The sequence below is a fragment of the Castor canadensis genome, chromosome 17 (genome assembly GCF_047511655.1).
Source record: "Castor canadensis chromosome 17, mCasCan1.hap1v2, whole genome shotgun sequence".
Taxonomy (NCBI): domain Eukaryota; kingdom Metazoa; phylum Chordata; class Mammalia; order Rodentia; family Castoridae; genus Castor; species Castor canadensis.
In genome coordinates, this window is record NC_133402.1 from 46,440,373 (window position 1) to 46,465,345 (window position 24,973).

A 24,973-nucleotide genomic window follows, 5' to 3' on the forward strand; every position below is an offset into this window, starting at 1 on the left:
AGTTATATGACAAGGAGCAGAGGACAAGCACTGTTCAACTTTCTCTTGATAAATTTTTTAACAAAGAAGTAAAATAAGGGCTGGTGGTAATAAGCAGTAGTAGTGCCTCTTTTGTAAACTTAAAGCCCCGAGCGCAAATCTCAGTCCTACCAAAAAAAAATTTTTTTTAAGTGTCGTGTTTCTAATGCCTTAAATTACAGTGTACTACTTAATGATTATTAAGATAGCTTAATGGTAAGGGTTAAGTAGCATGGTCATCTTTGCAGTTCGGTACTGCCTGCCTACATACCGCTGTGTGCATGCTCAGACAGCATCTGTCTCTGCTTGACATGTGTGCGCGACTTGCATGAATGCAGTTCCCAGCTCTCAGTGTTATGTGTAGAGATTTACACGCATTTAACATGATTGTTTCCCAAAGTAATTTTATTTACAGTGTTTGCTTTTTTAAAATTTTAAGTTGTATTTAAGATTACAGAAATGTTTGTTTCTAAAAGAGAATGTATTTTTCTAAAACATATACCTTACTTTTGATAAACATCTTAGAAATAAAATCCTGGGCTGAGAGAGTGACTCAAGTGGTAGAGTGCCTTGAGTTTAAACCCCAGTACCACTACCATCACCACCAAAAAAAGAATCCTGACATGCTTTTATACTCTAGAATTTCTTTTCTCCTACACACATATCAAGTGGTATGTATCAATATATTCATTCTCCTTGAGGCATGATATTTTAAAGAAATAAAAATGGTTGTACTCATTTAATAGCTCAGGAATATTTACTTGGACTGTTCCTCCTCTCCTCCCCACCTTTGAGTGCTGGGACTATAGGTGTGCCCCACCACATCCAGCCCAATAATTATTTTTTTAATTGTTGTTTTTGGCTGCTATACTTTGTTGTCAGGCAATATAGCTAATTTAGCATTGCTCACTTCATATTCTTTGCCTTTGGTTTAAAAAAAGTCTGACTACAATTTAAAAATTAGTATTTATATTAGCAAAATACAGATTAATATGTTAATCATTAAGTATTACCAACCATTGACAGTTTTTTTCTTCTTTTTTTTTAAGTGTTGTGTTGGAGGTACATTGTGATCTTTACAAAAGTTCTTACAATATATCAAATATATCATAGTTGAATTCACCCACTCCACCATTTTCCTTTATCCTCCCTACCCCCATTCCTGGAATAGTTTCAACAGGTCTCATTTTTCCTTTTACATACATGTGTACACAAGGACAATTATTTTTTAAAACAAAGGTAAAAATAAATGTCTGTCTTGTTGCTCATTGGGAAACCAAGTTAAAATGATTATCCAAAAATAGAGGTAAATACTGCTTTTACTAGACTTTTTAATCTTTGTTTTAAAGAAAAATAATGCCATTTTACTACCTGTCCAAGTTTCTTGAGAATGAAGTTAATGCTGATCTCTTGTTATTTACTCTCTGTGCCACTGGGCCCTCATGAATTTATGTTTCATTTACCAAAGGGGATAATTATGCTACTCAAGCAGAGTTGCAGAGATGAAAGAATCTGTGCAGTGTCTGGTACATAGTAGGCCACAACCTAAGGTGATGATGTTTTGTTAAAACCACTCTTCTGCTTTTTAGAATAAAAATTGTGAAGGATACCACAAGAGCAGAAGTCGTATGTAGTCAAGTCAGATAATACCACCCCAGAATATTTGTGGAGCATCTTCTGTGTTAGTAGCTATGCTGGTCCTGGGGAAATAACGAGCATCCCCCTCTCTGGCCCAGTCCTTAGACCAGTGGTATTTAACAGGACTATACTCAGGTGTTTTTAGTTTTGCTCTTTTCTCATGCTGACAGATTTCCTTTTCAACCATGGGATATACTGATTTTTTTACCCTTTGTTTACAGTTACAGGATAATAAAACTTTCCTAGCAATGCTAAACCATGTCTTGAGTATGGATGGATTCTACTTTTCAACAACGTATGATTTGACGCATACTTTGCAGCGGTTGTCCAACACAAGTCCAGAATTTCAGGAAATGAGTCTCTTGGAAAGGGTAAGCTTGACTATCAGTTATTTTTATTTCTGTTTAGTTTTTTTAAAAAACGGCATTACCTCTTCCACTCATAAAAATTTGTGTTGATTTTTCTTTCTTTCTTAATTTGGGTGCTAGGGATTGAACCCAGGACTTCATAAGTGCAAAGCAAGTGCTGTACCACTGAGCTCCACCCCAGGACTGATTTAGATTTTTCTTGCTCTTGTCTGTATTAGGATCATATGAGGGTTTTGAAAATTTAGCATGTTTCTAATGTCTATCACAATCCCAAATTAAGGGCCCAGGAATCTGTGTATGTCACGATTGAGCATTATTGCTATAAATATTGAGAAATCTAGTTGAAATACATACGGATGTGGTGGCACACGCCTGTAAGCTTAGCATTCAAGAGGCTGAGGCGGGAGGAGCTCAAATTTGAGGTAAGACTGAGCTACATAGTGAGACTCAAAGAAAGAAGGGGAAAAAAAAGAAACATACATATAAATAATTAGAGGAAAACCTTTCAGAATTTATATTTTTGCACAAGTATTGCCAGGCCATCAAGTACAAACTCTCAGATGTCAAATCTCAAGCTAGCCTTGCATTCATTTGTCATTTCTTTACATAATTAGGCTTGTAGAAGTCAGTGTCCTAGAAGTTGATGCTCTGTTGTCAGTGATGTTACTTGTATTTTCTTTTAATTAGAAAAGTAGCAATGTATTTATTTAAGAACTTGAGCAGGGTGTTGTGGTGCATGCCTATAATCCTAGTATTCAGGAAGCTAAGGGAGGAGGATCTTGAGTTCAGACTAGCCTGAGCTATCAGCAAGACCTGTCTAAAAAAAATGAAAAAAAAAAAAGACAAGAAAAGAACTTGGAAATATCTTTTTAAACTTTTTTGTTAATGTTACTTATTTTTCTTCTTAAAAGTAGGTGATCTCAAGCTGGGTACTGGTGACTCATGCCCATAATCCTAGCTACTCGGGAGGCAGGATCACGGTTTGAAGCCAGCCCAGGCAAATAGTTCATAGACCCTATCTTGAAAAACTCAACACAAAAAAGGACTGTCAGAGTGACTCAAGTGGTCGAGCACCTGACTAGCAAGTGTGAGGCCCTGAGTTTAAACCCCAGTACAACCAAAAAAACCCTAAACCTTAGATGATCTCATTTGAAAGTTTCTGCTATTCATGGGCTTGGATAATTGCCTTTTTAAAAAAATTTTATTTTTATTAACAAACTGTATATGTGTTTAGATTTAAAACAGACTAGATTTAGACTGTCTGTTACCTGTTAGATTGGATCGTATGAAATTGCCAATAATTGACCATTTTTGACCAGTAAAATTGATAATGTCATAGTTTAACCTGCATTAGTATTTTAGTTGACTCTTGGGTGAGATTTTATACTCCAATCAAATAAAATTGGTTATGAACTCAGATGTTAATTTAGATACAAGCTAAGTAATCAAGAAATTTTGCTTTTAAACAAGAGAGTGATACTTTTAAAAGAAATTGTTATGTTCTCCATTTGTTTATCAAACTTCTCTCTGATGCCCACTATGTACCAGGCACCATTCTAGCTAGTGGGGACCCAGAAAGAACAGCTGTGGCTCTTGCCCTTAGAGAGATAGTGGTCCAAGTAGTCAAACAAGAGACAATTGCTATACTAGAGATAGGTGTCAAAAGTGTGGTGGGATCATACAGAAAGGAGGGTATAACACTGCCTGGAGTGCCAGGGATAATTGTACAAAGTAAGGTGACACTTTAGCTGAGAGCTTGTTGGTGAGGTGATAATGTGAGAGGGAAGTTTCTAGGCAAAGGCAGTGGGAATAGTAGACTGAGCTGAAGAAGCCATCTCATCTGTTGGAATGAGATGGGGTTTTTTTTGTCAACTAATCAAAGAAGTCCGTTACAGAGAAATCAAAAAGGTGATAAGTGAAACATATATCATAAACATTTTATCTTGAAATAAAATTTTATGTTGACTAATCAGTGTTTTTATGTAAAAACAGGTTTTTCTTTGTTTTTAGTGCCTTAATTCCAGTTATATCTTTCCTGTGTCAAACTCATCCATGAAGCTTTCCAGTTTGAGTCTTTTTTTATTTATTAATTTATTTAACAGCACTAGGGTTTGAACTCAGGGCCTCATGCTTGCTAGGTAGGTGCTCTACCACTTGAGCCACTCCACCAGTCCTTTTTTTGTGTGATGGGTGTTTTTGAGATAGGGTCTCATGAACTATTTGCCTGGGGCTGGCTTCAAACCATGATCCTCCTGATCTCTGACAACTGAGTAGGATTGCAGGTATGAGCCACTGGCTTCCGGCTCAAATTGAATCTTTTAAAGACTTTGATATTACAGAGCACCCTGTGTACAGAATCCTTCAGTTTTGCTAAGTTCCTCTAAACTGTTTTAGTTGCCACTTTGACTCCTTTCCATAACAGTTTTAACGACTTGCCTCCTGTCAAGTTATATTCCAGATTTTTCAACTTTATAGAAATAGCAGTTTGTTTTAGTTACCTTTCATTGATGTGTGCAACTTTCAGTTAAATTGTGTCATCACATCATTGTGTATTGGTGAAGAACAAGTGGACTGGCATAATGGGGAATGTACACTCAAATCTCAAGAAGTAATATTCACCTGGCTGTGGCCAAGTGCGGGGGCTATTCCCTGTGACCACTAATGTGGCTAGGAATGCAGTGTGGCTCAGTGGATGCTTTACGCAGACAGTGGGCAGTGACCTTGGAGGACTCCCATGTTTCTGAGTGGCATGAGGTAGACACAGGAATGGTGGGAGAGGAGCAGATTGAGGGGGCAAAATGTATTCTGTTGGTGGCACGTCAAGGAAAAGTGCTTCCAGCCACTGGATGCAGGCATTGTTGGGTATAGTTTTCTTTCTGTAGACATTCAGTGTAGCAGGAATTTTTGTTAAGTTTTAAAATTTCTCTCAGGCAGATCAGCGGTTTGTATGGAATGGGCATCTTCTCAGAGAACTGTCTGCTCAGCCAGAGGTAATATACACTAACTTAACTCTGCTTTCTTGTCACAGTCCATGGTTTGACTGCACATTGTAATGACTACCTAATCACCAGGGTTTGAGCAAATAATTCTAATTGAACTGTAACACCTACACTTCAATCATATCTACCCTCTCATATTGCTCTAGGTTGAAGAAGCCTAATTATTTGTGTTAGTCAGCTTTGTCTCTGTGACAAAGCACCTGAGATAAACAACTTATAAGGAGGAGAAGTTTATTTTGGCTCATAGTTTCACCGGCTTCAGTCCATTGTTTGTAGGCTCCCTTGCTTTTGGGCCTGTTCCATGAGGCAGAACATCATGTTGGGAGCACATAGTGGAGCAAACTGCTTACCTTATGGTAGCCTGGAAACAAAGAGCAAGAGGGATGGCCAGTATCCAGTAAGGGCCAACATCCCCTTCAAGGGTTAGCCCCTAATGACCTAACTTATTTCTACTAGGCTGCACTTCCTAAAGACCCCATCACCTCCCAAGAGCTGCACGTGCTAGTGACCAAGCCTTTGGGGGAACATTTAAGATCCAAACTGTAACAATTATGGAAACCTTATGTTATAAAACAAAACAAAGTCTCCCACCCCCAACCCCGCTTTTTTTTTTTTTTTTTTTCCACTGTACTAGGGTTTGAATTCAGGGCCTTGCATTTTTTAGGCAGGTGCTTCTGCCACTGGAGTCATACCTCCCTGTCCCCAAACACTTTCTCTCAGAGCTGAAATGGGTCTTGGTTGGTGAATAACGTAGAAATGAGGGGCCAAGGCTAAGTCCCGAGGCCAAGTGGAAAGCTCTGAAGCTGTTTCCCAAGGGATGTGTGACTCCACTCAGCAACCCAGGGGAGACATGTCCAGATGCCACAGCCTCTGTCCTTTGTTTTTACAAATGACCTAGAAGAGGGAGGCCCTGCTGAGAAGGCATAATATTCCAGGGGAATAGATTTGTGTAAGTGCTGTATTACTTGTCATTCACTATGCTTTTTGGAAAAAGTAGCTTGGGTTGCACAGACTATCTTTTCTCAGAAGGAGTAGCGTTATAGGCAAAGTCTGAAAATTTTAGGAGGGAGGTAAATATTCTGTAACTTTATGTAGCTTAATTAGTATTTAAAAACTGGTGACTGTTCAAGACTATGCAATTACATTTCTTTAAAATTACAAATACATACAACTTTATTTACTTTTTTTTTTTTTAAAGGTATGTTGATTTCTAACTACATTGTTTATCTTCCTTTCAGGTCCATCGGTTTGCTCTTCCAGTGTTACATGGCTGTATCCTTCTCTGATAGTACTGTTTAGTTTCTAGTAGTCTTTATGTATATTTTGTTATGAGGCAGATTCAGAGACGGTCTCAAATCTATTAAGGAAGAGCATTTCAGGACTTGTAGAAATTATTATGAAGAAATTTAAATTTAGTAATGTAAAATATTAGCATACTGATTATAAACAACCACTGTTTTTTGGTGTGTGTGGGACTGAGGTTTGAACTTAAGGCTTCATGCTTGCAAAGCAGGAGCTCTAACACCTGAGCCTGACCTCCAGTCCATTTTGCTGTGGTAATTTTGGAGATGGAGTCTCATCAACTGTTTGCCCATGCTGACCTGGAACCATGATCCCCTCCCAATCTTAGCCTCTCAAGTAGCAAGGATTATAGGTGTGAGCCAGTGGCACCTAGCTATAACCACTTTTTTAAAAATATGAACTCTTCACACTAAATTATTGCTTGTGTTTAAGAGTTTCAGGGCTGGTGGTTTTAAAAAAAGGGCTTTTGTGTACTGCATTTTACCTCTTTTTAACATTGTGTTTATGGCAGTGAGTTACATAAGAGTGGTGAAACCTGACTGTTTAAATGAAACCTTTCTTTAGTATTAAAAATGTTTGATGTAGGAATTAAGGTGGTCTTTAGCTTGGAGAGGAGAAATTAAGAATATTATTTGCTATTTGAAATAGTGATAGAAAATAGGGTTCAAAAATAATTTTTGATGAAAATCATAGTGCAAATGGAAAATGAGTAATTATCTAATTGTAAGTTCATTTAAAAAACATTCTTATCAAAGAGATCGTAATAAAAATATAGAAGTAAAATAGCTAGCTCTTGAAGGATAGGTACAGTATATGCTGATGAGTGCCTGTTATCAGGACTGTGCCCTGTAAAAACTGTAGTGACATCTTTTTATCAAATACCCTCCAGAAGCTTGTTGATACAACTGTGTGACTGATTTATTGATTATGTTAATATTTTATTAAATCATTATGCTTCTTAGAAGCAGAAAAGTAATGGAGGATAAAAATCAGACCGTCTCAGGATAAAAGCTCTTTGTTTATTTTGAACCCCCCACCCCCTGAGGATGAAATAAGAACACATGTGTTTACATAGTGCTTTCAGAATTTGAGCCAACTATTTCTGTTTTGTTTCATTTTCAAAATGAGAATGTGAATGGACAAATAATATCAAATGACCTTATTTTTTCTAGGCTGTTTTAGAAAAAGCTTATCCATTTAGTTTTAAATTTAAAAGCTTTACGTGAGCTTTCGATTAGTTTGTTGGCTAGAAATATAGTTGTGTGTGTCACATACATACAGAAAGATCAGCAAGTACAAATGCCCCAAGGTAAGAGCGTGACGGGCAGTGTGTGGACAGGGAGTGATGCCAGTTGTGTTCAGGAAGTAGCTGGACCCAGATTACTCAGCTTTATGGATCATGGGAAGGACTGTAGCTTTTACTTTAAAATGCAGTGAGAAACTGTTGGGGGCATTTGAGTAGAAAATTGGCATGGTAGGATAGGGTCTCTGACTGATACAGAGATGAGGCCAAAGGTAAGCAAAGGTGGACACAAGGAACAATTTGGAGGAGTTGTTGTCATCCAGGTCAGAGGTGATAGGCTAGCTCCAGGGTGGTAGCAAAGATGGTGGAGGAAATGGTCTCATTTTAAATAACCTTTGAAGATAGAGCTAACAGGATTTTTCTGACAGATTGTGCATGGTATATGAAAGAGAAGAGATTAGTAGAACTGTAAGATTTTTGGCTAGAGTAAGTGGGAGGAAGTCATCCACTGGGGAAGAGTCTGGAGGTGGGAAGGAGGCAGAAGAGTATCAGAGTTCCATTTGGACATGTGAAGCTTGAGATTTCTATAGATACTCAAATAAAAATGAAGGAAGGAGTTGTATCAGTGGAGCTGGAGTTCAGGGAAGGTGCCCATGTGGAGGCATAAATTTAAGAGTGGTCAACATATAGATGACATTTCAAGCCATAAAACTGGATGAAACCATTAAAGGAAGAAGTGTACATAGAGAAGAGAAATGGTCTGGAGAAGAGAGAGGGTGGCCCAAGGGCAGTACTAGATAGTGTGAAAATGTTAAGAGCTGTGACCTATTAGGCATTAGTAAGGATGACAACTTCTTAAGTGGAGGAACCAAAGTAAGTGATCAAAAGGACAGGCCATAGAGTTGCTCCAAGCTTCTAGAGTTGCAGAAATGGAGATAGCAGCACAGGCCAGTGAGAAAAAGGAAAACCAAGTGAGATAGTGTCCCAGAAGTGAGTGAAGATAGTGCTTTGAGAAAGTGGGTGGAAGCAGCTGATTCACTGGTGGTTGGTTAAATGCGATGACTATTAAGGCAGGAGGTCATGTTCCTGCCCCTCCCCTTACTTCCTCCCCAGATGAGGAAATTACCAAATTTTGCTAAGAAAGATTTTGGAAAAGGGGAAAACTGATGAAGATACATTTGGGGTGAGGCCCTGAGTGTTGAGGAGGAGGTGTGATCTGTGCACAGGTAGAGGCCTGTCATGGCCGCTACCATGACAAGCTTATCCACCATCACAGAAGGGAAGGTGGTGGATGCAGGTGGTTGTGTAAATGTGGTAGGAGCATGTGGAAGACTTTTCTTTTCATAATGAAGTAGGAAGCAGTGCCATCGGCTGTGAGTGGGATGAGAGGAGTAGTGGAGGTCAAGGTATGTGTGAAATACCTTGGAGACGGGGAGTGGGTCATCTCGGGCACACAGAGTATAAGTGAATTCACTCATCTTTGATAATTACCATTTGTACTTTTCTCTTGTTCCTTCCCTGCTTTTCTGGATTCTCCAAAGTGTGTGTGCACACACGTATTTGTGTTGTAATCAGAGGCAATGACTCATAAAGTAGTTATACTTTCTGCTAGATTTAGCTCTAAGAGCAGGCTTGTGTTTTACTCATCTGGTGAGTGAATGAATAAATCCTGCCTTGGAATCTTCTGGTGCCATGGGCTTTAAAGAAGAGTTAATTGGGAGCTCAACAGCAGCCATTAGTAAGTCTGATTGTTCCAGGGAGTAGAGAGGAATGAGTCATTAACAGTACATGTTGCTGGTGTCATTTAGTACTGCGTGTTGAAAATTACTTGGCATTCTCATGCCAGCACTTCCCTGAATTTCCCGTACTTTCCTTTTGTCTTTCCTCCCTCGTTTCCTCTCTCCTTCCCTCCCTCCCTCCCTTCCTTTCATTTTTATTTATTTATTTTTTGGTAGTACTGGTATTTGAACTCAGGGCTTCATGCTTGCTAGGTGGTTGTTCTTCCATTTGAACCACACCACTAGCCTCTTTCTGTGTTGGGTATTTTTGAGATAGGGTCTCACTTCTTGCCCAGGCTGGCCTGGAACTGTTACCTCCTGATCTCTGCCTCCCAAATAGCTAGATTACAGGCCTGAGCCACTGGTGCTAGACCTTTATTTTTTTGAGACATGGTCTCATACTACCTTTGCCCAGGCTGGCCTCAAAGTAATCCCCCTGCCTCCATGTGCTGGGTAGCTGGTATTATCGATGGGTACCATTGTGCCTGGCTCCCATACCTTCTTACCAGGAAGTATTTACAAGAATGTCCTCAGTGACATGTTAGAGGAAAGCAATGACCACAAGTTCTATCAGCAGAAGAATTATGTCTTTGTGGTATGGTCCTTGTAGATTGTGTATAGCACTGAGGAATGAACTATTTCATGCAATACAAGGATGAATGCAGGGAATTTGGAGGAAAAAAAAACAAGGTTTAGAAGTTTAGTGTGGTACCATTTTCATAAAATTGAAAAGTAAGCTGTGTGTTTTAAAGCCATGGTTGCAGGTGTTGAAACTAACCATAGGAGAATGGTGTCTTCAAATGTGAGAACAGTGTTTCAGACAGAAAGGTAGGTGGCTGGCATGGGGAAGGAACAGATAGTTTTGGTATTGTTCTGAAGTTGGATAGTAGTCTAACACATACTTACTATGCTTTATGTTTTGTAATGGATGAATCAAATGATACTAAGAAAAAATGTTACATACAGAATATATCCATAGGGCAAACCCCTCAAAAATGAGGTGTGGGGAAAGGGTGTAGACATAGAAACAATAAAACAAACCTGTTGTTCTTTTCTATGCCCCACCAGTCACACAAGTGAGAAAGCTGACGATATCAAGTATTGGTAAAGATGAGACACCAAAGTAATTCTCAAAACCATTTGGTATTTCCTAATAAGATCAGATGGTGAATGTACTGTGATCCAGCAGTACCACTTCTTTATTTCCACATATTCATGTATAGAGACGTTTGTTGCAACACTGTTATCGTAGCAAAAGCTGGAGACAAAATACATGTTCACACATAGTAGAATGAATAAACTGGCAAACAGCCAGGCATGGTAGTACATGTCTGTAATCCCAGCACTTCAGAGACTGAAGCAGGAGGATCACCAGAGGATGGAGAGTTCAAGGCCAGCCTGGGGCTACATAGTAAGACCTGTCACAAACACATACACACAAACCCCAAAACCGGTAGTATATTCATAGAGAGTATTATGATACAGTCATGAACTGTCTTATATTTATACAGATACCTCCTGAACATGTTGAACAAATGAAGAAAGCCAAAAGAACACAGGTAGTAAATTAAAAAAAAATGAAAAGGAAAACAAACACCTACAGTATAACTCACTTCATGTAAATACCTCAGAAACTTTCGACTAAACAATAGTGGCAAAACTAGAAAAGCAAAGGAATGCTGCAGTGAGTGGCAGTATAGAGCCAGATGGAGAGAGTTCATGGTGCTTTAGCAATAAGTGTGTTTGTGTGTGTGTATATAGACTTAACATGAAAGTTGTCATTTTTAAACCATTTTTAAGTGTACAATTCAATGAATGACATTAGTTACATTCACTATGTTGTGAATGTAACTAGTCTACATCACTATTTTCAAAATGTTTCCAATCTGAAATTCTACCCCTATTTAAGCAGTAACTCATCATACATGGGGCTTTGGTAAATCTATTCTTTGCATTGTATTTTCTTTTCTGTCTATTGTATTTCATAGGACAGTATTTAATGTAAGAAGTATGCCCCTTCTGGAGGCTTTTGCAGTCCTTTACCCTCAGTGAAATGGGGAGACTGGCCCTTAGCATTTTCATCTATGTGGCTCTTTACTCCTGGAGGTACCGTCTGTCTTATGACATAGACTGTGCTCTTAGCAGTAGTCAGGGAAAGACTTAGAGAAGAGAAGCTTAGGGAGAGAGATTTTTTTTTTTTTTACATTTAATTCTTTTCATATTTAGGTTCACTTTTCTTATTTCAGGGAAAAAGAGTTAAAATTCTGTTTCTAGATTGTTTTATTTTATAGTTTGATCTGTAAAGTCTTCATATGCTAGCCATCTGTTACAGCTAATCTCCAGGTACATCCACACGTGATATATTGCGAGGTTTTCTCTTTAACTTCAATAGCCTATTTTCTCTATTTTCCATTTTTATTTGAAGAATAATCTTTTGTTTTTCATTCAGAGTAGGATTTTTGTGATACAGTTAATACTTAATTCTTTACTTTGAGAAAATCTTAACATATGTAAGATAGAGAAAGGAAAACACTTAAATAGAGACACTGCTACAGCACCGTGCTTTAGCTTTCTGTGCAGACCTCATTCTGGAGAGACTGACTTGACAAAACTTCACAATTGAGAATTAGTACTAAAGCCTTGACTAATCATGAAGAACCAGAAAGATTTGTATCTTTTATTCTCTTTAAAGACAATTCATTCTTCTCAGGCTGAATAGATTCAAATCAAATCTAGAGAGAATATATATATATTTCTACATGTTGTATTTTTCTTAACATAGATAAGTTATTACTATGCACTCATGTTCTGTTAATGGGAAATACTTCGATTGGATTCTTATCTCCAGGAGGAGCTGTTTCAGAGCTGGCGTGCGCTATTATGTAAGAGGTGAGACTGATTTAGTAATAGGTCATATCTATCACTAATTAAAGCTTGTCTTACAGTGACATGACTGCAACCTTTTGCATGTTGTATTCATTATTATTTGATAGCCTCTCTACATATTTATGTCCTGCCTCATTATAATAATTAGATAGGTCTTCTGTGCTTTATTCTAGCTACTGTAATTATCTTTCAAATGTTAATGTCGTAGTGTAGAGTGCTTCTTAACTGTTCTAAGAGGAACCAGTGTGTTTTCTGGATTCTGAAAGTGTTGCCAACCTAGTATAATTTTCAGTACCTGAAACTCTTATCAGAAAGTAATTTCTGCTGGGAATGGTGGTACACACTTGTATTCCCAGCACTTGGGAGGTAGAAGAGTTCAAAGCCCTGTCTCAAATAAATTTTTTTTCTTTTATTGTTCTTGGTTTCTTCACATGTATAAAGCTAGATGTTTTACTTCATGTCTTCAGTTTTTATAAAATATTTACATTTGGAATATTCTGTAAACTTTTATACTAGCAACATAACTAATTTACCAAAACCAGGCTTTTGAAATGTGTATTAAAAAAGTTGCTGTTAGGGGCTGAAGGCGTGACTCAAGTGGTAGAGCACCTGCCACCGAGAGCCTCCTGAGTACCACCCACAAAAGGTACTGTCATCATAAAATGGAATTTCTCCAACTTTTCAATAAATCATCCAAGTTTGGGATCAGAAAAAAGGTACTGTCATCATAAAATGGGATTTCTCCAACTTTTCAATAAATCATCCAAGTTTGGGGTCAGAAAGTTAGATTACTTGGTTAATCTCACTACAGATGTTGTTATAGCAGAGGAAGAAAGACCCTGAGTGAATGACCTGGCTAAGCTCACAGAACCAGAATTAGGGTTAGCAAATTCCATGTAACTAGATTTTTTTTTTGATAGAAACAGTTTCTATGTGAAATTTTTGAATAGGCCGTACATTTACATACTTTAAATACCAAAAAGTATTTTAAAAAATGATAAAAATTTTCTATTTCTGACTTCATCTGCTCAGTTCTTACCCCTCTGCCAGCTAATCAGATGTTAATTTCTTGTTTTCCTTCTGGATAATTTTTGTTAATACAGCTAGTATGTGTTACTGTTTTCCTCCTTTTGTAGACAGTAGTTATATTTTGTGAACGCTTTCCTGTACCTTTCTTTTTAAAAAAATTTAACATATCTTGGAAATCTTTTCATAAAGATATCTCTTCTCCTCACCCTTACCGACTCCCTTTCTTTTCTCTCTTCTCACTGTTTTTTTTTTTTCCTTTTTTCTTTTCTTTTCTTTTTTTTTTGGTGTGTGGGCCTAGGGTTTCACACTTGCAAAACGGGTGCCCTACCACTTGAGCCACATCTCCAGTCCATGTTCCTCTGGTTATTTTGGAGATGAGGTCTTGGGAACTGTTTGCCTGGGCCAGCCTTGAACCACAGTCTGTCCCCTTCTCAGCCTCCCAAGTAGCTGGGATTACAGGCATGAGCCACCAGCACCTGGCTTCACACACTCTTTCTAGTTACAGTTATAAACATGGTCCATGCTTCAGAAAGTATTGAGCAGTTATATCATTACTGATTTGGTTCAAAAATTTTGTCCCCTTCTGGTAATACACTGTCTTATTTTTATAAAACCACACAAAGCCAAAATGCTGTATTTGAGAACTATAATGGATAGAAAGGATATTAAGAAATATTTGGGAGTTAAAAATCCATGAATTCCTTCTCAGAATTTGGGACTAGCTTGAAAGTTGGATTTGCTTGCAAGCCTTTTTTGGTAAAAATAGATCATGTAAACAAGTTGGTAAGGGAACACTTCAGATATTGAAAAGGACCAACTGGCATAAAGTGTTTGCAAGCACTTTGAAGTAGTGCTTTTCAAACTAAGTTTCCTGGGTATATTCATGGAGTTACAGAAGCTTCAAATTAAACAGTTTTTGCATTTTTAGTTTGGTAATTAAAATTAACATAAGCATCTTTCAGAGACTATTTGCGTCATTACAACTAAATACTACTAATGTAAGGGCCAGGTTTGCATTTAATATTATGTTGTTATTATTAAGTATGATCATTTGAATTGATAGTTTAACTCTCAAGTTAGTATTGTTCAAAATAAGATCTGTTGGGCTGGTGGCATGGCTCAAATGGTAGAGCACCTGCCTGGCAAACACGAGGCCCTGAGTTCTAACCTCAATATTGCCCCCCCCCCCAAATAATAGAAAATATATGTTATATATACTTGAGAATGTTTTTTCTTTAAAAGATGTCTCAAGCATGAGGACTTTTTTAGAGGAAGTTTGTATATGTATAAAACAGCAACCAGTTTCATCTGTTTATTAATAAATCTTTATTACCTCTGTTAGCACCTACTTAGATGAGAGTTTTCTAATCATGTACTATACATAAGTTAGAATTTTATTTTGTAAGTACTTTTCCATTAATTTGAACTGAGTTAATTCTAAGTTATCTGAATTAATGAGTTTCTAGTATACTTCTTAGGTAGTAAATGTAATTAATTCTTATTTTTTCAATGTAGGAATTGATTCTGAAGGCCATGCTGCTAACTTTGTAGAAACAGAGCAAATTGTGCACTACAGTGGGAGCAGGGCTTCGTTTGTACAGGCAAGTTCACGTGGCTGTGGCTAGGTGCCCTTTTCTTCCTTATCGTAGTTTCCTTATCGTGTTGAAATTTTCCTCCCTGCCCTTCCCCTTCTTTCTTAGATAATGTCTTTGTCTACAGTATGGAAAAGTTCACCTGATCAAAGGGCTGTTCTTTAATCTGACTTTGTCCTACTGACATTTCCTTACTTTAAATCTCTAAAGGAGAGGGGTAGAGAAGGAGGTGTAAGAGTTACAGAAATCTAGGCAGCCATACATCTGCTTTAACATTTCAGACCTACCCAGGGTGATGATGCTAGGACAAGCTGATGTCATATGTCACTGTGACATTCTTCTCATCTGTTGTGGATCACTTTCTGCTCTTGAGTATTAGTAGCCAAACATGTTCATATGTTCATGAACATACTCCTGTGAGAATGAGTAAAGCAGGTTTTTAATTTTTCATACTGCCAAATTATATAATACACATAACTTTTTAATTTTTACTTGTGGATAAATTGATTTATTTTAGAATTTAAGGGAAATAAGAACTGTCTACTATAGAAGTACTATGTATATAGAGTTCTTTCTGAGCATATTCCCATAAAATACGAACTTTTACAGTTCTTTCATAGCTAGTAGGTTATATTATTTTTTTCTTTGCAAAGTCATTAATGTTTATCCTGCTAGCAATAAGTTGCAAAAAAATAAGTTTTTGTGTGTGTTTCTTTTCACATTTCTCTCTTTTCTTTTAGACTCGAGGATCAATACCTGTTTTTTGGTCCCAAAGACCAAATCTCAAGTACAAACCACTGCCACAGATCAATAAAGTAGCAAATCATGTATGTATCTTCAGTGTGCTTTTACCCATTGGCCAAAAATAGAACCTTAGTGGCATTATAATTTGCATACAGAGTATGTATTTGTTCTCCAAAAGTCAGAGTTCAACATCAAGGTCATCCTCCTTGATTCCAGCACAGTGAACCTCTAAAACTAAATGCTCCATGCATGCCATGTTAGAAATGGTGGTGGGGGCCCCGTGATAGAGTGGGTGGCAAATGTAGACTCAAGAGTGCACAGTAAGATTTACAACTTTGTATGGTTTAGAGTACTTAGTGGGTCCTATTGAGGTTGTACTCAGAATTAAAATAGTATTGTAGCTCAGAGTAAAATGGCTTATAGCTACTATTTGTGACATGGTATTTAGAATATCTAGATGCAGTGATTCATGGTTCCCAGACTGACATCATTCACTTGCATGTAGAAGTAGGTTAAGGAAGAACTTTTTAAAATGCTGTAAATATTTTTAAAATGTAATTTGGTTAAGTATATATACCTTTTCCCTTTTAGATGGATGGTTTCCAAAGGCATTTTGAGTCACACTAATTATTTATGGAAAACAAGTCATAATAAGGAAGAACTTTTTAAAATGTTATAAATATTTTTAAAATGTAATTTGGTTAAGTATATACCTTTCCCCCCTTTAGATGGATGGTTTCCAAAGGCATTTTGATTCACAAGTAATTATTTATGGAAAACAAGTCATAATCAATCTGGTAGGTTTCTTGTATTTTTTGGGGGGGGGGGAATAAAATAAAAACTTCAGTGACACTAAATTTTTCACAATGTTGTTCAGCCACCACCACTATCCATTACTATAGCTTTGCATCGTCCCAAATAGAAACTCTGTACCCATTATGCTGGTAACTTCCTATTCCTTCTTTCCCCAGTCTAGTGATTTTATTTTACTCATGTGTCTCTGAACTTGCCTTTTTTATGTTTCCCATAGAAATGGACTCATACAATATTTGTCCTTTTGTGTTTTACTTTTTTCTCTTAGTATAGTATTTTAAAGTTTCATCCATATTTATCAGAATTTCATCTCCTTTTAAGACTGAATAGTGTTCTATTGTAGATGTACAGTACATTTTGTGTATTTATTCATTTGGTGGTGAACATTGGGGTTTTTTCTGCCTTTTGGTTATTGTGAATAATGCTTCTATAAACATTGGTATGCAAGTATCTGTTTCAGTTTCTGCTTTGAATTCTTTTAGGTTTATATCCACATGTGATATAGTGATCTACTCGATCACTTGGGAATTTTATGTTTGATGTTTTGAGGAATTACAGTTTTGAGTTTTCCACAGTGACTGTACCATTTTTACCATTTTATATTCCTACCAGCCGTGTATCAGGGTTATTTTCTGTTGTTTTGTTTTGTTTAATAATAGCCATTCTAATTCACTAGTAAAGACATCTGACCTAGGACTTTGCTTTGTTTAGAAGTTTTTCAACACTGGTTCAATCTCCTTCTTAGTGTTTTGTCTACTCAGTTTTCTATTTGCTTATTAATCAGTGTTGGTAGATTGTGTGTATCTAGGAATTTGTTCATATCTAAGTTATATAGTTTTATTGGTGTGCAATATTCTCTCATAATTCTTTGTATTTATCAAAAGTCATTAGTAATGTCATTGTCTTTCTTGGTGTTAATAACTTCAGTCTTTTTTTCTTGGTCATTCTAGCTAGGTTTGCCACCTTTATTGATCTTTCAAAAGCATCATCTCTTTGTTATGTTGACATCCTCTATTGGTTTTCTGTTGTTTGTTTTATTCATCTCTGCTCTAATCTTTATCACTTCCTTCCTCTGCTAGCCATGGGCTTAGTTTACTCTTTTTTCTAGTTCATTAGGATGTAAGGGTAAGTTATTGATTTGAAGTCTTTCTTTTCTTTTATGTTGGTACTGCAGTTTGAACTCAGGGCTCTGAGTTCACTTGCTAGACAACATTGTACCACTTGAGCCATGGCTCTCCAGCCCTTGAGTTTTTATAATGAATTTCCTTTTTAGCACTGTTTAAGCTTTGGAATATGTACCATTCACTACTTTCTGGCCTCCTTAAGATTTCTGTGTGTGATGAGTTCTCTGTCTCACTCATTACTTTCAAAAGTTTCTCTGTCTTTCAGCCATGTGATTATGTTTTCAGTGTGAGTCTCAGTTTATCCTCCTAGAGTTCAGTGCACTTCTTGAATTTGAAGATTCTGTCTTTCATCACATTTGGAGAGTTTTGGATCATTGTTTAATTCAGATAATCTCTCCATCCCATTTTCTCTTTTTCTTCTGGGCCTCTTATAATGTATGTATTGTCTGCTTGATCATGTAGTGCTAGGGATAGAATCTAGGCCTGCAGCTTTTGTTAGACAAATTCTCTACCATTGAGCTGTACCCCTAACCCTCATTCTTTTTTCGTTTCCTCATATTTGGTTATTTTAAGTTTCCTATCTTCATGTTCACTGATTATTTTATCTGCTGCTTCAAGTGTGATGTTGAACTCCTCTACTAATTTTTTTTTAATTTCAGTTACTGTACTTTTTAGCTCCAGACTTATTGTTTGGTGGCTTTTAATAATTTCTTTGTGAATATCTTAATTTTGTTCATCTACCGCCTTCCTGATTTCATTTAGTTCCTTATGTTTTCCATTGAGCATATTTAAAACAGACAGTTGTTTTAAAGTCTTTCCATAGTAAGACTGATGTCCTTGCTGTCCTTGCTTCCATAGGACCAATTTTTTGTTTTGTTTTTTTTTCTTTTTTGGTGGTACTAGGGTTTGAACCCAGGTAGTTATACTTGCTTAGCAGGCATTCTGCCACTTGAGTGGTGGAATCCCTTTTTACTTTAGTTATTTTTCAGATAGGGTTCTTGCAGTTTTGTCAGGGTTGGCCTTAAGTCTCAATCCTCCCATATCCACCTCCCATGTAGCTGGGATTACAGGTGTGTACCACCATGCTTGGCCCATTTTTTGTCCTTGGGGTAAGCCATGTTTTTCTGTTTCTCTGCTTGTGATTTTTTTTCCCTTTTAATTGCATGTTTGATTATTACCATATGGTAAGTCTAGAAGGTTTAGAAACCTTCCCCAGAGGTTTTTTTTAGTTGTTTTGTTTTTTAATTGTTAAAGACTGTAGTAATCCATTTATTGTGAGACTGTTCCAAGCTACTTTGGGAAAGATTGTTCCTTGTCATGTATGCTAGTTTGAAGTCTCTTCTTTTTGCTGTGATTAGCTAATGTTTTGACAGATTGGAATTTAAAAAAAAAAACCTAACAAAACACTTAAAAATGAGAATATCCCTGCTTCCCATTCTTTGCAGACCAGCCCATTCTGAGGCTAAGGAATAGTTTTAAGGGAAGGTTTAAAGTCTTAGGATTTTTCTGTGCATGCTTCTTACTTGAACATGTGGGTAGCTTTCTCCATTGTCCCCGTTTCCCAGCTTTTCCTGCAGGCTTTAGGCAGCCATTGTGCGTCTCCATCCAGAATCTCTTGTTCCGGATATTTGTTTTGTAGTCCTATTGTAGCTTTTAAAACATTGTCTGATGTTCCCCCATCTGTGTTCAGAGTTATGCAACACAGATGAGTGAGTTGGTCTTGTGGGCTAAAATAGATGTATATAGTTATTTGCAAATCGGGGTGGTGGTCTTTCCTTGTTTGATGAAGGGAACTGAGAACAAAGTCACTGCAGTTTAAAACTAAGTTTGTCACCTTCTGGGGAGACAGTGGGGGAAGCCACAGAATAAAAATGCCACAGAGGAGTCTTCTATCCCATTTCCTGCAAGGGGGCAGAAAATGTTTCTCTTTTTTTTCCATTTCTCCCCATTTTATCCTGTTACACTAAATTTCTTTCCTAATAAACTTTACTGTTATTTTTACTACAAAAAAAATGCCACAGAGATTTCCTACAGTTTGACAGGTGGCCTTTTCTTGACTGAGCATTTAGTTGGTTGTTGTAAACCTTTGATTATTTTTCTACAGCTTCTACAAAGTTGGTTCTACTATTTTATTTTTTCTCATTGTTTCTTTGCCAGAATGAGAGCTGAGAGCTTCCTTGCTATTTTCTTGATAATACCCTCTCTGTCATAAACTGAAAAATAAGGTGCTTTACATTTTTTTTACAGGTAAACCAGAAGGGCTCAGAGAAGCCACTTGAACAGGCATTTGCAACAATGGTGTCTTCCTTGGGAAGTGGAATGATCAGGTACCTTCTTGTGAGGCTTTGTTGGGCAACCTGCCATTAGCTCATGAGTTTCGGTTCTTAATGATTATCTGATGTGGTCTCTGTGATCCTGACCACATAGGCTGGAGCAGTTTAGGTCTTGCATGGTGACCTCCCCTGGAATAGCACCTTTGTCTATACTGTATTTCACCAGGCAAGAGTTGAAAGCACTATGTATCCTTGTGGAAAGATGGGAATCCTGAAACATGAGCTATGCTGTAGAAAGAAATAAGTCAGCCCATTTGGAGCTTTCTGCAGCGGGAAAGTGAGGCACAGTGGGAACGGGGATATATCACAAGAAGTGGTCATAGGCATTTGGGGAAAACTTTATTCCCAAAATGATATTGGGCTATTTAGGGAGAAATTGTCTTAACCTCTGGAAAAATTTAAACATACACAAAGATGAATAATATAATGAATCTTGGGGAAAAATTTATTTCTTTCTCATCCAGTTCAAAAGCTCTAGCAAATTTATCTGAGCCTCACTTGATCCACTCTTTTACCTTTACACAGTAGAACCTGCCCAGACACACTTTGGGAGACTCAGAGAAGGAACTCCTCATCAAGGTGTGTCTGAGAATATTTGCAGGGACTTGATTTAGCCTTTACCACCAGGCCTGAAAATTCTGAATCTCTGGGTTTGGGGTCCAGCATGTGTATACGAAAAGTTTGGTTCCATATACACTGCTGGTTAAGACCTTCTCTGTCCCAGAGGGTTCCCATAGACATTCTTGGCCCCCAGAGTTGTCTCAAGGAATTTGGAGTTTTTCTCAGAAGCTGACTTCCTAACTTGAGGTGTGAATTAGAGTCTAAAGTTATGACCTTTGGGGAATGTGGAAGACACCTATTGCTAAAGAATGAGTACCCAAAGCTAATTTACTTTCTTTCTGTGCGCTCTGAAGACCACCAGACAGAGGAGCCAAAGTGTGCTTAATTTTTTTTTTTTTTACTTAATAAATATGTATTTTGGGAGGGTTAACAGAATCAGTGAGTTGGGTTAAAACGAATCAAATGTTAGATCCGCTGTTGTCTTTAAGACTATTACATTGATTAACTCTTTAGTTTCTTAGCCAGTTATTATTCTGAGTGAATTAAGGTAATGAAATTGGTGAATGGCCAGAAAGAGAAAAGTCATATGGTCACACATCATATGGAAACTGGGAGAGAAAAAAAAAGGTGTGTGAGATGATGTGTCCATAAGGGTTCCTTCATAAAACTTGTAGAGAAGTAGAGTTGCTGAACTATTGGGTTCAGAAGTAAAAGAAAAGAAGAAGAAAAAAGAAAGAAGACATAAGTGTAATTTAGAATAAGGATATAAGCTTAAGTAGCCAAATATTTTTAGATTCCAGTGAAGTATGTAGATTCTTTTTGTTTGGTTTGGTATTTTTTTTCCTCTCCACCCCCTTAATTTTATTGTAGTAGGAACACTTTAACATGTAATCTCCCTATTTATTTTTTTCTTAATACTGGGGATTGAAGCCAGGGCCACTACAGCTGTGCCTCTAGCTGAGATCTAAAGTGTACAGTACAGTATTATTGGCTATAGGTACAATATTATTCAGTAGATCTCTAGAACGTTCATTTTACTCAACTGAAACTTTGTGCTTATTTTCTTTAAATAAGACTAGCACTAATATTTCTGGCCAGGGCACTAAAAATAAGTATCATACTGCCACTTTTTTAGTGTTGCCTTTGAAAATGCTTTCCCCACTCTGTCATTGGCTAGCCTGTATTATTTGTACTAATTTCTAAGGGTACTATTCTCACTTGAGATCACCATTGAGGTTGTAGACATCAACCACATTCTATTGATGTCCCTTAAGTCTTTTGGAGGCAAGGGAGTCACATGAGAGTAGATGCTTCATGTGAAGATGAAGATAATGTCCTACCTCCTCATGGCTTGTCTTGATCCCTTAGCAGGAAGTTGGGCAGAAGTAGAATGTACGAGACACTTCATATGTTCATGGGGCTCAGGTTCTCTTCTCTTTTTTCCTCCTCCTCCTCCTCGTTCTTCCCCTCCTCCTCCGTCTTCTCCCCTCTCTCCCCCCACTAACATTTGCAATACTTCTCTACTCCTGTTTGAGGGCCCCTAGAAGGACTTTTGAAAGTAAATGTATGCATTTGTATTCATATATGTATATTTATGTATGTATGCTTCTCTAATACAGGGAAAAATCAGCATATGAGGGTATTGTTAATAGGAGAATGAATGCTCCCTTATCAATTACTGAATATCTTTTTTTGGGATAGGTACATTGCCTTTGACTTCCATAAAGAATGTAGAAATATGAGATGGGATCGACTAAGTATTTTATTGGACCAGGTAGCAGAAATGCAAGATGAACTAAGGTAAGCTGTGTTATTTCCTTATGGAGGTAAAGGGAAGGGATGTATATATTCCAGTCTTGTTTGTTATATATTATCTAATGACTTACAGAGATAGTTCACTGGGTTGTCAGTACTTTTGTATGCAGTTTTATTATTTAAATTTTTTATTGAAAAGAGTGAATCACTCAGGTAGACATATGTATTTATTTTTTCTTTTGTTAAAAATTTTTCTAAAAACAATTCTTTGGAGTAGGATTAATGGAGCAAAAGCTATAAATGCCTTTGAGGCTCTCTCTGTGTTCACTGTGTTGTTTGCCACACTGCTTCCCAGGCTCCTAGGTTCACTTACTTTATAGCCAGGAGGACTCTGTAAGCCATCTGTCATTGCCTTCTGCCTCTACATGGTAGATCTAAACCTGCCACCCAAATGTACTCTTCTAGTTGCACAGTCATATTGTCATACCTCCCTGATAGATATTTGTTCAGTTTTTAAAAAATGTTTTTATACATAGCAAACAACTATAGTTCTTCCTCCTCCTCCTCGTCCTGCTCCTCCTCCTCCTCCTCCTCCTCCTCCTTCTCCTCCTCCTCCTCTTCCTCTTCCTCCTCTTCTTCTTCTTCTTCCTCTTTCTCTCTTTCTTCTTCCTCCTTCCTTCTCTTTTTTGCTTCTGTAAGATTTTTTGCTGCAAACATAGCTGGTAAAAGGCCATTGACCTGTATTGTTGAACTACTGGGGAAAATCCTGGCTGGGGCTGGCATGGTGTCAGAGGAGATGGTTCCTTGGTTCACCATTAATGGCTGTCATACAAAAATGTGAGAAAAGAGGAGTGGTGACACCAGAATCTGTGCCACTGCCACTCACTGTGCTTCACAGGAACTGTAGAGCATTTACTGGAGACTTTTAGATTATCTCAACACAAAGGTTTTTCCAGAGGATTTTAAGGTTAGGGAAAGAGAATGAGGTTTCAAGTCTTAACACGTCTCAGTTTAAATCTCAGTTCTCTTACCAACCATGTGACCCAGGACCCAGGTTATCTTTATGCTTTGGGTTCTCTATTTGCAAGGTAGAGATAATTATACTTATCTAATGGACTTAAGGTGTAATTTAAGAAATAATATGTACAGAAGTATTCATTATGTAGCTACTACCAGGGTGCCATCACACACACAAAACACGCACACACATAGTCACACACGTATATGTATGCCAACTCTAAATCATCCTCACCTTGTTCTTCATGAACATCATACAGAGTTTTCATCTAAACACCCTCTATGCCCTTCCCATTAAGATCATGACTTCTGTTTAGCCCTTGATGAATCTATTGCATATTCTCCCTCCTTTAGGATTTTGGGGAATAATTTCAATATATTACTATTATCGAGTGTCCATGCTATACTCTGTGAAGTACTTTTTTTGTGCATTATACATTATTTCATTCAGATCTTAGAGCAGCCTTGTGATGGTATTCACACCTCCACTTTGTGAATGAAAAAACACATTTAAAATTAATTCACCTAAGAAGTTGCCTAAGGTGCTAAGGCTAGCAAACAGATTGCTGCCAATGTGCGATCAAATTTTTGATTCATATAATTATCTGAGGAGCTTATTAAAAATACAAAAAACACAGAAACTGGTAACCATGGTTAGTTGCAGTACAGATATTTAAGTGGCTAAAGGGAGAACAGTAAACTGGGTTTTCAATAATACTCAGTTATACTTTTCATATTTTGTACTACTTGCATGTATTACTCATTTAAAAAGAAGAAAAAAATGTTTTTAATGCACCAGTATCCAACCCTTGCTTTAGAAATTCTAATTCAGTTATCCCAAGGCGAAGAATCTTCGTTTTTAACAAGCACCTCCAGATTCTGATTACAGATGTACCCGGACCATAAGACCCTGACATACAGGGACATGTTGGAGTAATTCTGCTAAAGCCATCTCTCGTAACTTGGGAAACATGACTGGTGTCCTTTAAAGCACTGTCAGCTCCACTTTTCTACTTCTCATGGATGTAATGACCTCTAGTTTTGCAAAACGTTTTTGGATAGGGGCTTTTTTGTCTCGGCCATTCAGACTTCTGTTGAATCTAGGATAATGAACTATACCTAACCAGACATTCCTGTGTGACCTTTTAACTTACAGATTTTAATAAGGTCACTGAAATAAGGCCCATGTTCACAGAGGTGTGTCACTAGTAGGTTTGAGCTCTTTTGATATGAGAGTGTTTATACAAATATGTTTTAGTTATTTTCTAGTAGACTCTTCTGGCAAAGTGGTGACAAACCAGGAAGGTGTCTTCCGCAGTAATTGTATGGATTGTCTAGATAGGACCAACGTGATCCAGAGTTTGTTAGCTCGACGTTCACTTCAGGCCCAGCTTCAGGTACGAATTCTTTTTTTTTTTAATTGAAAAACAATATAGCAAAAAAAATAAGGGTCCTTCACCTTTGAAAGCCAATAACAAAATTTATTCACATCACCTCCACCTAACCTGTTTTTGTGTCTTGCCACCATCTTCCATAACCATGGTTAGTTTACATGCGTACAATTTTTAGTTTTGCCATTTTCCTTCAACGTTTATGTAATCAAAGTTTTTAATGACTGTATTGAGCTATAGTTTACTATGCCACTTAAGTTGCTCCATTCTTGGATTTGTGTGTGTGTGTGTGTGTGGTACTGGGATTTGAACTCAGTATCTGTTTTTATTGAAATTATTTCCTTTGGGTTTATTCCTAGAAGTTTAATTACTGATTTAAGGA

At 37.3% G+C, this 24,973-nt stretch overlaps 1 protein-coding gene across 2 annotated transcripts in view; it reads left to right on the plus strand.

Moving 5' to 3' along the window:
• Positions 1–24,973, plus strand: part of Sacm1l (SAC1 like phosphatidylinositide phosphatase) — a 54,858-nt gene that overhangs the window by 19,841 nt on the left and 10,044 nt on the right. The window contains exons 5-15 of one of the 2 annotated variants that reach the window (XM_074059207.1): positions 1,878–2,027; positions 4,955–5,014; positions 6,262–6,295; positions 12,134–12,235; positions 14,777–14,862; positions 15,594–15,680; positions 16,326–16,394; positions 19,782–19,861; positions 20,393–20,446; positions 22,130–22,228; positions 24,459–24,597. In XM_074059207.1, coding sequence (XP_073915308.1) covers positions 1,878–2,027; positions 4,955–5,014; positions 6,262–6,295; positions 12,134–12,235; positions 14,777–14,862; positions 15,594–15,680; positions 16,326–16,394; positions 19,782–19,861; positions 20,393–20,446; positions 22,130–22,228; positions 24,459–24,597 — 960 coding nt within the window. The remainder of the gene's footprint in view (positions 1–1,877; positions 2,028–4,954; positions 5,015–6,261; positions 6,296–12,133; positions 12,236–14,776; positions 14,863–15,593; positions 15,681–16,325; positions 16,395–19,781; positions 19,862–20,392; positions 20,447–22,129; positions 22,229–24,458; positions 24,598–24,973) is intronic. The other variant, XM_074059208.1, reaches the window with a different exon arrangement.